This window comes from Musca autumnalis, unplaced genomic scaffold, assembly GCF_047663935.1.
Source record: "Musca autumnalis isolate F117 unplaced genomic scaffold, ASM4766393v1 scaffold_5, whole genome shotgun sequence".
NCBI lineage: Eukaryota > Metazoa > Arthropoda > Insecta > Diptera > Muscidae > Musca > Musca autumnalis.
Genome location: NW_027412088.1, coordinates 177,165,242 through 177,177,446, shown reverse-complemented (window position 1 = coordinate 177,177,446; position 12,205 = coordinate 177,165,242). Strand labels below are relative to the sequence as shown.

Sequence of the window (12,205 nt, the reverse complement as noted above, 5' to 3'; positions counted from 1 at the left end):
CCGCAAAAATGTTCGCAACTTTAGTTTGTATTGTTTTATTTTATAACAAATTCTTTGAAATAGTTTCACACTTGTTACTTTTTTGAAGAAATTATGTCGGCAGCGACGGTTAGGGATCAACCAACTGTTTTTGTTTTGTAGGGGTCTCTAAAGTACAGTACACATTGTCAGTTTTGAATGACGATTTTTTGCAATTATCGATAACTGTCCAACCGTCCAGCAACCACAAAACATTTTGTGGTTGCATGATGAATGACAAAAATGAACGGCCACACTAGCAAGCAACAACAAAACTGTCATTCAAAACTGACAATGTGTACCCAGCTTAAAGCAACTGCTTATAAAATGTATCGAACGGAGTGAATTTTTCATAACTCTGTTGGGCAACATCGAAAGATGTTGTGAAATCATAACTCCAATTGCACAACTTCCATTTTTTTGTTGGGAGGAGTTTGGTGTTTTGCGGTAAGTAAATTCATAGGAAAAGATGTACTCCAACGGCAAATGTAATGTACACTTGTACTGATTAAACTGCATCCACGGATGCAAACTTTTTGCTAGGTAGATTTTTGCTCTGTTCCCGAACCTGCAAGAAGCTACTATTTTTACTATGATAACATTTTTTCCTTTATGTTATCGAAAAAATTGTAAAAATTAGTAGCTTCTTGCAGTACTGGAACAGACCAATTGTGAACGCACAAATTTAAAGTTGTATGGATGACGACAATTTTGACATAGTCCCGGTCCACACTGAGGCGATTTCATTGAGAATATTTCATGAAATTATGCGTCCCTAGATCGAGCTCCATAGTAGAGTAATATCATGAAACTGCTGAAGTGGGGAACTCGATCTAAGAACGCCTAATTTCATGAAATTTTTTCAGTGAAATCGCTTTAGTGTGGACCTGGGGCTCAATTCTTGTTCTATGAAAATTTGAAATGAAAAGTTTTATAAAGGAAATAAATGTCAAATGAAAAATTTTATAAAGCGAATATTTTTCATTTCAAATTTTCATAGAACGGGAATCCAAGGGCTGGATTAGAACAAGAAAAGGTAGCAGCAATACCCAGCTGACTGAACTGGGTTGTAGTGTTAGTGTCAAATTTCATATGACATTTTATACATTCATTTCTATTTCGATGTACATTAGGGACATATATTTTTTGAGAAAAAAAAATATATCATTCGGAAAAAACCATTTCCCAGAAAGAATTCTTCATATCAATGATATGTAACCTCCCCCAAGTTCGAACGATAAGCCGCGCAGTAAATCACCGCTTGTAGAGGCGATACAACGTTTGTTAATATGTGAGGTATTTTGTTAAAATTTAAAAAAATAAAGCCCTAATAAACATGTGCATCTTTGATTTCTAAAACAAAACATTGAAACAGCTTCTCCTTTTTCTATGAATTTCCAGCGACCCCAAACTTTTCTGCAAGAATTCTTCTTTCTGCGAGAATTTATGCATTTAGTGGAATGATGTGGAACCATAAAAATTGAAAATGTAACGAATTTTCATTCATGTTTTCCAAAATATTCAACCAAATGTGAAAAATTATTAGTTTTTTAAATTCCAATAATTTATAGACATTTCCTTGTTTTGTTTACAAATACAACTGGCAGTAACGTTACAAACAAAAACAAATTCCTTTGTGGTTGTTGTTCAAGTTGTATTTGTTGTAGTATTAACTTTACCTTGTATTTGTTCTACCATGGGCTGGATTCTTGTTCTATGGAAATTTGAAATGAAAAATATTTTCTTTATAATTTTTTCATTTGACATTCACTTCCTTAACCCTGCGTTTACAAATGACAGGACAGTTGAGTACATGTATTGATTGTCAAAAACCCAAAACTTGCCTGTGTGACGTAGGCGTCCAGACAACTGCAAAAACAGTTTTAAAATAATGAATGAAAATCGTCGATTTCTTTTTGTTTTCCGTTCACATATTTTGTTTTTGTTCATATTCTTTTATTTTCAACACATTTCAATTATCGTTTCATTTCTTTTTTACAAAAACGTCAAAAATTTGTTAAGCCTACTGTTTCTGAAAAAACGATGGACAGCTGGGAGAGAAACGACATATAAGCTCTGTTCCAGAACTAAAAAGTTTTTACAATTTTTACCACTTTTACGCATTTTGCGTTCCCGTACACAAAATTTATATGAAAATCGTTTACGACTTTTACAACTTTTACGACTTTTACCACTTTATAAAGTACGGGAACAGGCCAATATATGTATGTGTTAGTAAATCAGAGTTGTATTTGCAGACAGTCTGTCTTGTGTAACCGCCTAGTTATAAAATTTTTCATTTCACATTTTCATACCCTGCGTTTACAAATGACAGGACAGTTAAATTCATGCATTGATTGTCAAAATCCCACAACTTGCCTGTGTGACGTAGGCGTCCAGACAACTGCGAAAACAGTTGTAAAATTATGAATGAAAATCACCGATTTCCTTTTGTTTTCCGTTTACATATTTTGTTTTGTACATATTCTTTTGTTTTCAACACATTTGAATTATCATCTCACTTCTTTTTCACAAAAATGTCAAAAATTTGTCAACCCGGCTGTCTGTGAAAAACTGATGGACAGCTGAGAGACAAACGACAAATGTATGCATGTGTTAGTAAATCAGAGTTGTATTTGAAGACAAACTGTCTGGTGTAAACGCCTAGATAGAAACAGAATTGAGCCCCAGCTAGAGCTGGCAAAAAATCGATGGCACTATCGATAATATCGATTATTATTTAAAAATTCAATATCGATATTATCGGAATAAAAACCCCTAACCTGAAATCCATTGAAATAAATAGAAATTTCGCTGCTTTTATGTGTGTCTGTAAGAAAGTAAGTCCGTAGTCACACGTACACATTTTTCGGTAAAATAAAATGTATTTTTTTTACATTTTTTATAAAATAAAAGCAGTTGTTTATTCTCCTTTACATTTCTGTGAACTACTTTTGCATAAATTCAAGAAATCATTGACATTTCCGCCATTTTCAGCTCCAAATTAATGTTGATGACAACTTAACGATAATATCGATAGCAATCGATATTTTAAAACATTATATCGAAAATATCTAATGTTGGGAATATCGATGGTTTGCCAGCTCTAGCCCCAGCCCCTGGACATACATAGAGAATGTCAAGAGGATAAAAGAAGTGACAGCTCATACGACAGACCACTTAAGAACCCCTATAAAGTGGGAAAGTTTATAATGCAAGTTTCAACGTGCTTATTTTTGACTACCTTACGCACCTATTTTTGACTACCTGCTAAGGTAGCCGATTCGATGAATAGCAACAACAAAAACCTCTTGTTGTACACTTTAAATGTCAACATTTGTTATGATTTAGTATGAGGGGTTGTTGTTGTATGTTGTTTACAACAACCTTTTTGACATTTCATGTTCAATCAGCTGGCGTGAATCGGCTACCTTATTCAATGTGCCTTGCCTGCTACCTAAGTCCCGGTCCACACTAGCGTGAATTTCATTAAAAATTTCATGAAATTAGGTGTTCTTAAATCGAATTCCCCACTACAGCAATTTTTGAATTTACTCTACTAGGGACGTCGATCTAGAGACGCATAATTTCATATGAAAATAGCAGTGAAATTACTGTAGTGTGGCCCGGGACTAACATGACAACACCCCATGAAAAATGCCAAACAGCTGATGACCAACGTTACGTTACAGCACTAATTGACAAATTTGTCAATCGGTGAAATAGTGAAGTAGTCGAGTCACGAAAAATAACCGTAACCATAAGTAATCGATGTCAGTTTGAAGATACGGAAAAAATGGCTGACTGACTGTTTTAATTGTTGAATTAATGTTTTTAATTAACAAAAAACGAATAGAAAATGTTAGCCATATTAACTTAAAAAGCCAATTGAAATAATATTTGTGCTAAAATAGAAAACAACAATCTTTGAAAAGATACAAACATTGCAGAGACTAAATGAATTACAATTTGTAAGTGAAGAATACATACGAGAATGATTTTTTCCATTCTCGAGTGGCGACTCAGACAACTTTTGAAAGAACAAAAAAAAAAAGAAGAGGGAACAACAATGAAAAACTGAGCGGCGTCGGAAGTAATCTTCTGATGAATTTTAATGTTTGTGTTACAATTTGTGGATATTTTCATTTATAAGCCGGAATTTTGCTGGTATTTCTTGGTATATTAGATTGTTGTTGTTTTTTCTTCTTTCTAACATCTTGAATGATGGGTAGGTAGTCAAAAAGGTTTGACGCTGTGCCGGCAATGTACCTTATATTTAATACACACAAATCTCAAGAGCATGGAGTTTGAGTAGATGCAAAGAAATTGTTGTTAGCTTTTGTTTTTTTTTTAAGAAAAAAATTTGGAAATTATATTTTAAAATAACTTTTTTACTAATTTGCATTTCTTTTGTTTTGCTTTACAGGAATTTTATCCTCTTAAGCATTGCATAGAGAAAGCGAAGCACAAAAAATGATGAACAACCAGTTTAATGCAACAAATTTAACTGGAGCCCAGGCCCAATTACCCCATGGCCAGTTGGGGCAACATGTTGCTGTTTCACCACAGCAAAATAATTCCCATGCCGTGCTGAATTCCTTCTACAATGCACCTCACCACCATCATCATTTACATCAGCCGCAGCAACAACATCATCCACACCATCAACAGGCCCATCATCATGCACAACAGCAACAGTTGACTGCCGCAGTGGCAGCCGGTGGTTTATATGCCGATCCCAGACAATTACAATTAACCACTAATCCCATGGAAAAGGCTTTTTATACAACATCTGCTGCATTGGGAGCACCACAGAGATTTTATACTACAGCCTCAGCGCCCGGTTTGGCAACAAGTCCACCCACAGGACATCCTGCGGCCCAAGCCAATCATCCCAATACAATATTGATTACCAATAATTTCACACATCAACAACCACCAGTACAAAGTCCAGAACAGCAAAGAATATCAGCTGCCTTGAATCAAGGCAATATACGCATTGTAACCTCATCCAATGCTGCAAATCCAGCTGGTGCTCCTGGAGGTGGAGGTTATCAACAGGCTCCTACTCAACATGTTTTTAATTTAAATAATGCCAAGGCTTTGCAACACATATTCCCACAACATCTACTGCAACAACAGCAGCAGCAACAGCAAAACTTTCACCATACATCGGAACTGTTGGCCCAGCACTTCACCACTAGCCAGCAACATTTCCCTGCACAAAGTGGCTCCATCAACACCACTGCCCCAGGAACTCCTCTACACATGCCTCAGTATTATGTGGCCAATGAATCGGCGAATCTTGGAAATGCTCCCAAAATATTGGCCAACATAGCCACCAATCCAATGCAAGCAACAAATTCCAGTGTTGGTAATGCCAATGCACCAGGTGGCGCCAACGGCTCAACAGTGGTCTTGGATCGCATTAATATTTGCATTAACAATTTATATACCGATACAACCTCATCATCCTCAGCCTCAAATTCGTTGGCCTCTACACCGGCCCAACAGCCATCACCCATAATACCAGCCATACAGCATAAGGCCATTATAGATAATGCCCCACCTCCTGCTGCTGCAGCAAGTGGCAACAATTCAAATGATATTTATGAATCGAATGCGTTGGTTATTGATGAGCCAGATTCCACAACAACAGCCACAACGCCACACACCCCACCCACAACACCAGAAAATACACCACCAACACCATCCATAAACTGCTCTAATGCCAGTAAAACCAATGCAAATGTCATAACAACTACCAGCAATCTAAGTAGCCCCAGTACATCATCATCATCAACATTAAGTTCAGGTCTCCAACAAGTGGAATCGCAAAATTCCCATAATATAACAACAACAAAACAAAATTTTGCAAATGTGGCACAAAATATCGAACAAATGGCCCAAGAGGAATCCACATCGGCGTCAAATAAAACTGCAACAATATCATCAAGCAATGTTGGACCTACAACAACCCACAATACTCCCCTGACACCGCCTACTCCACCCTCACCAGAAACCACGCCATCCATCACCAATTATTCCTCCATTACCACACCAACAACTGCTGCACCAACACCACCGCCACCACCACCGTTTTCAAATGGTGAAGATGTCTTCATAAAACGACAAGATGGTCGTTTCTATTTGGGTACAGTGATTGATACGGCACGCAATCAGTTCCTTGTACGTTTCGATGATAAAACTGAACAATGGTGCAATGCTGAGGAAATGCGTAAACTTGGTGGAGGAGGCGGTAGTGGCAATTCTGGCAATGATTCAAATACAAATTCCAATGCCACAGCAAAAGACCAACCCATGTGTGTATCCTGCAAGCAGCAACAACCCGATTCACAGGTGGAAATTTGTGAACGCTGTGGTCGTGGCTATCATCGTAAGTGTACAATGGAAACTTCTAAAAATAGTGGTGTGTGGTTATGCAAACGTTGTGATAAACCCATGAAGTTGGGTACACAAACCGAGGACGAAGATGAGGTCGATTCGGAAATGGAAGGCTTAGAGGTGGAAGATGTCTGTCGTCAATTACCATATGATGTAAGTATTTTATGGAAGTTGTGTTTTTTCGGATTTTTGATAGTTTTTTTGTATTTCTTGGGCTGCTGAATAGTGTTTTCCATAGGGAAACATCAAATCAGCCTGGCTGAATAGAGTTTTCCATAGGAAACATCAATTCAGCCTGGCTGAATAGTGTTTTCCATAGGAAAATCATCAATTCAGCCAAGCTGAATAGAGTTTTCCATAGGGAAAAATCAATTCAGCCTGGCTGAATAGTGTTTTCCATAGGAAAACATCAATTCAGCCTGGCTGAATAGTGTTTTCCATAGGAAAACATCAATTCAGCCTGGCTGAATAGTGTTTTCCATAGGAAAACATCAATTCAGCCTGGCTGAATAGTGTTTTCCATAGGAAAACATCAATTCAGCCTGGCTGAATAGTGTTTTCCATAGGAAAACATCAATTCAGCCTGGCTGAATAGTGTTTTCCATAGGAAAACATCAATTCAGCCTGGCTGAATAGTGTTTTCCATAGGAAAACATCAATTCAGCCTGGCTGAATAGTGTTTTCCATTCAGCCTGGCTGAATAGTGTTTTCCATAGGAAAACATCAATTCAGCCTGGCTGAATAGTGTTTTCCATAGGAAAATCATCAATTCAGCCAAGCTGAATAGAGTTTTCCATAGGGAAAAATCAATTCAGCCTGGCTGAATAGTGTTTTCCATAGGAAAACATCAATTCAGCCTGGCTGAATAGTGTTTTCCATAGGAAAACATCAATTCAGCCTGGCTGAATAGTGTTTTCCATAGGAAAACATCAATTCAGCCTGGCTGAATAGTGTTTTCCATAGGAAAACATCAATTCAGCCTGGCTGAATAGTGTTTTCCATAGGAAAACATCAATTCAGCCTGGCTGAATAGTGTTTTCCATAGGAAAACATCAATTCAGCCTGGCTGAATAGTGTTTTCCATTCAGCCTGGCTGAATAGTGTTTTCCATAGGAAAATCATCAATTCAGCCTGGCTGAATAGTGTTTTCCATAGGAAAATCATCAATTCAGCCTGGCTGAATAGTGTTTTCCATAGGAAAATCATCAATTCAGCCTGGCTGAATAGTGTTTTCCATAGGAAAATCATCAATTCAGCCTGGCTGAATAGTGTTTTCCATAGGAAAATCATCAATTCAGCCTGGCTGAATAGTGTTTTCCATAGGAAAATCATCAATTCAGCCTGGCTGAATAGTGTTTTCCATAGGAAAATCATCAATTCAGCCTGGCTGAATAGTGTTTTCCATAGGAAAATCATCAATTCAGCCTGGCTGAATAATGTTTTCCATAGGAAAATTATCAATTCAGTCTGGCTGAATAATGTTTTCCATAGGAAAATCATCAATTCAGCCTGGCTGAATAGTGTTTTCCATAGGAAAATCATCAATTCAGCCTGGCTGAATAGTGTTTTCCATAGGAAAAACATCAATTCAGCCTGGCTGAATATTGTTTTCCATAGGAAAACCATCAATTCAGCCTGGCTGAATAGTGTTTTCCATAGGAAAATCATCAATTCAGCCTGGCTGAATAGTGTTTTCCATAGGAAAATCATAAATTCAGCCTGGCTGAAAACCGTTTTCCATAGGAAAATCATCAATTCAGCCTGGCTGACTAGTCTTTTCCATAGGAAAATCATCAATTCAGCCTGGCTGAATAGTGTTTTCCATGGGAAAGTCATCAATTCAACCTGGCTGAATAGTGTTTTCCCATAGGAAAATCATCAATTCAACCTGGCTGAAAAGTGTTTTCCATAGGAAAACGTCAATTCAGCCTGGCTGATAAGTGTTTTCCATAGGAAAACATCAATTCAGCCTGGCTGAATAGTGTTTTCCATAGGAAAATCATCAATTCAGCCTGGCTGAATAGTGTTTTCCATAGGAAAATCATCAATTCAGCCTGGCTGAATAGTGTTTTCCATATTAAAAGCATCAATTCAGCCTAGCTGAATAGCTTTTTCCATAGGGAAACATCAATTCAGACTGGCAGAATAGCTCTTTCCATAGGGAAACATCAATTCAATCCAGGCTGAAACATAAATTCAATTGTAAATTTTTATCAAATCTTTTTCAATCCTTCCAGCTCAATTCCTTAACCTGGGACAGTAAGCATCGTGTCAACGAACAACAAATCTATTGTTATTGTGGAAAATCGGGAAAATTTGATCACAATATGCTGCAGTGTTGTCGCTGTCTCAATTGGTATCACATTGAGTGTTCACAGAAATTCAAAGGCAACCTTCTAAGGGGAGATGTGTAAGTACCAAAGAGTAATACATTCTCATATATGGAATCTGTAAACTAATTCGCATTTCAGTTTCTTTGTATTCTGCTGTACGGTGTGCAATAATGGTGAGGAATATTTGCGGCGCCTACAAATCGATTGGGTGGACTTGTTGCATTTGATTATTTACAATTTGTCCACCATGAAGAAGCATCAAAATCACAAATATCATCATTTACTAAAGGACATTTATCCATTTGCTTTGGAAAAACGCAAAATGTTACCCATGCCAAAGCAGGTAAGTGTTTTCTAGGATAAAATACTGCCTTTATAGGAATCATTTTTTATTCATTTTTATTTCCTTTCCAGTGGAAAACAATGGCGGAAAATGATTTCCTAGAGAAAATCAAGACCACACTCAAGGACAATCCCGAACGTTTTGTGGGTGGCAAGGAAATTAAAAGGGATCACTATTTCTTTGCATTGCGTACAAATGGTCCACCCTTTGTCAAGCCCATAAATCTGGCAAAAGACCAACTCCTGAATGATGATTTCATTTTGAATGGCTTGAAACTAAAACTTTTACCTGAGGCTCCAGAAAATGTGGACGTTCAATTCGCAAAATCTGTAGTGGCAACAGATAGTCTTCAGCAAACTCCCACATCTAAACCAAAATCTTCAGAGGATAAAGTTCCCCGAGATATTTATGCCTTTGATGATACCTCAGATGATGAAGTCCCAATCAAAATAATTTTAGATAAAGCCAAGAAGAAAAATAAAAGCACAGAGCATTTGGCAGAAGAGCCCATGGAAGAAGATGAGCAGGATGGTTGTATGGTGAAAACTTCCACATCACTAGAAAAACTTGATGTTGAAGATGATAATGCCAATGATGCTATACCCACCAAAACGGAACAAATTGCAACAACACCAACAACATCCACATCCTTATCTTCTTCCTCTCCAACGAAAAAGGAACAAAAGCATGCCTCCTCAGAAACCCATAGCATGGATAATGATAAACTAACAAAATCCACCACAACAACCGCAACAAACACAACTACGGAAAAAAGTTCTAGAAAACGTAAAGCTTTCTCTCTAACCAAAAGCTATGAAAAACAACGTCTCATTGATTCCTCCTCCGATGAGAATTCCAGCAGTAGTTCACGTTGTACATCGCTAGATCTAATTATACCACCACCTAAAAATTTTCTCGGGCAAAATAATCCATTCCGCATGATAACACCCAAAAAGAAAAGTCCCGCTGGCCAAGCGGGGTCGACGGCGGGTGGTAGTGGTGGTAAAAAATCTGTAAAGTTTGGTCTTGTCAATGGTTTGGATTTTAGTTCCAAATTGGCAGTTCTCAAAAATTCTGGACTATTTCCTAAATTAAATTCCAAGGCTGCCGGTCAGCCGAGAACCGTACGGACTATTAAGCGAAGACTGAGTGCCAAAGATATAACCATTGGGCCAAATCAAGAGGTGCGCCGGAGACGCATACGAAGACTGTCAGCAAATGTTGAGGTAAGTTGTGAAGAAATGAAACACACACACAGAGATGATCTTCTGGTAGCAATCATTGATTAAATCCTAAGTAAAGTCGAGGCAAGAGATAAGCTTGCATATTACGGCTGACTTCCGTATCGTAGGATGCTTTGTTGTTTTTAAAATTGGTCAAAATTTCTTGTTTGGTTTTTACCTGTGTTACAAATGCGCAATTGTGATGTTTTGAAATACATGGCTACGCATTTGTTAATCATTACAATACTTCAGACATTTGTAGTTATTTGCCAAACATCTGAAGATACGGAAGTCAGCCTATGTTTGCCGAAGAGGGCAACATCGAGGCAGGATAATAACTATGAAATCAAATCGGTTTTGTGCCTGGGCTTTGTAAAAATCATAGGCTCTCAGATGATATTCTAGTAGCAATAATTAATAAACCGCTAGGTAAAAGTGAGGCCAGAGATTTCTGGCAGTGTAAACCAAGACCAGGCACTCTAAAAGGAGTGATCGACATTGTCCAAATCTTGGATATCGAAATATTTCCCTACATTTAGATCTATCAAACATTGAAGGATTTCATTCGAGTAGACGGTGTTGGATTAGGTGAACCCTTTCAAACTACACCCAAAAAAGGTCTAACATTTGCGCTTAAAACCGATTTAAATCAATTGTTTGTCCATTCAAAAATTTAATTTTCTTCTTTGTTCTATTTTCCAGGTTATTAGCACAACAACCATAAATCCAATACCAACAAATTATTTTCCCATACATGCCAAAGATTTATTAGCAGCTGCTGCAGCCTCTACCACAACTGCAGCATCACTGTTTAATAACCAAACAACTCCAACAACAACAACTGCAAAAACATCATTAACCACATCAATTGCAGGAAATACTTTGACTGGAAATAGTAGTAACACTTCACCAACAACATCAAGCACTGCTAAAAACACTGAAGGAGGAGCGGGAACATCAACAAAAGACACCGAATTGAAACCCTCAGTACCAGCTCATGGTCGCCGTTTAAGACAGCGACCCCCAAAAAGTTCTCCCAATACCAGTCGCCGTAACTCAGTATCCTCAAATCAATCATCAACCTCATCATCGATAGCCTCCACATCCTCCTTATCTGCGGCGTCACATAGCTTATCTTCTCAACATCCACAACTACAAAACGCACAGCAATCTCATGAAGATTTAAAACAAACTGTTAATAAATATTTTGGTATTGTTAATCGTATCGAATCAGGAGAACAATTCTCTATACGTGCCAAACGTCGGCTGCCCAATGGCCAAATGCAGTATTTAATAGAATGGGGCAGTGAACAACAACAACAGCAGCAAACGCCGCCAATTGCAACATTATCACAGGAAGAAACTAAAAGCCAAAATGAAAAGGACTCAGCAACAACAACAGCAGACAAAGAAAACACTATGGAAATCGTCTCCCTATCACCAACAACAGATGAAATGAAGACAGCAAGTGAATAAAGACAAACAAGTGTTTGGAACAAATTCCATAGAAAGACAGGTTGTGTACACATTTTTTTAGGTTTCTTCTTTGCAAATTTTGGCTTTAACAAAAAAACACAAAAATGTTGTAATTTTTTGGTGAGTTGTTGATTTATTTTAGAATGTAGTAAATATAATTACTTTGCTTTTTGGTTCCATTTTCTTTGTTCTCCCTCTTATTTTTTCGGATGAATTTTATCTTAATTTTATTTTCTTTTAGTCTCATTTTTAAGTTTTCTTTTCTTTTTTTTGATTTTAATTTTGTTTTTGAATTTTATTGGTTTTGAAAGAAATTAGTTACAAGTTATTTAATGCAAGCCTTATTTTCTAGTAAAAAAAACAAAACAAAAACAATAAACAAGAAATATGTAATGGATGATACAAAT

At 37.2% G+C, this 12,205-nt stretch overlaps 1 protein-coding gene across 1 annotated transcript; it reads left to right on the top strand.

Annotated features, from left to right (window-relative positions):
• Positions 1-3,774: 3,774 nt before the first annotated feature.
• On the top strand, positions 3,775-11,977 carry Pcl (polycomb protein Pcl). Its single transcript, XM_073989646.1, has 6 exons — positions 3,775-3,989; positions 4,445-6,576; positions 8,661-8,833; positions 8,895-9,099; positions 9,171-10,325; positions 11,025-11,977. The coding sequence occupies exons 2-6, from the start codon at positions 4,492-4,494 to the stop codon at positions 11,796-11,798; spliced, it is 4,392 nt and encodes a 1,463-aa protein (XP_073845747.1). The 5' UTR covers positions 3,775-3,989; positions 4,445-4,491; the 3' UTR covers positions 11,799-11,977.
• The last annotated feature ends 228 nt before the right edge of the window (positions 11,978-12,205 follow it).

Coding starts and splice junctions, on each gene's coding strand:
- Pcl (XM_073989646.1), top strand. CDS start 4,492: ATGATGAACAACCAGTTTAATGCAACAAATTTAACTGGAGCCCAGGCC. Junction 6,577..8,660: donor GTCGTCAATTACCATATGAT/GTAAGTATTTTA, acceptor CAATCCTTCCAG/CTCAATTCCTTAACCTGGGA. Junction 9,100..9,170: donor TGTTACCCATGCCAAAGCAG/GTAAGTGTTTTC, acceptor TTTCCTTTCCAG/TGGAAAACAATGGCGGAAAA.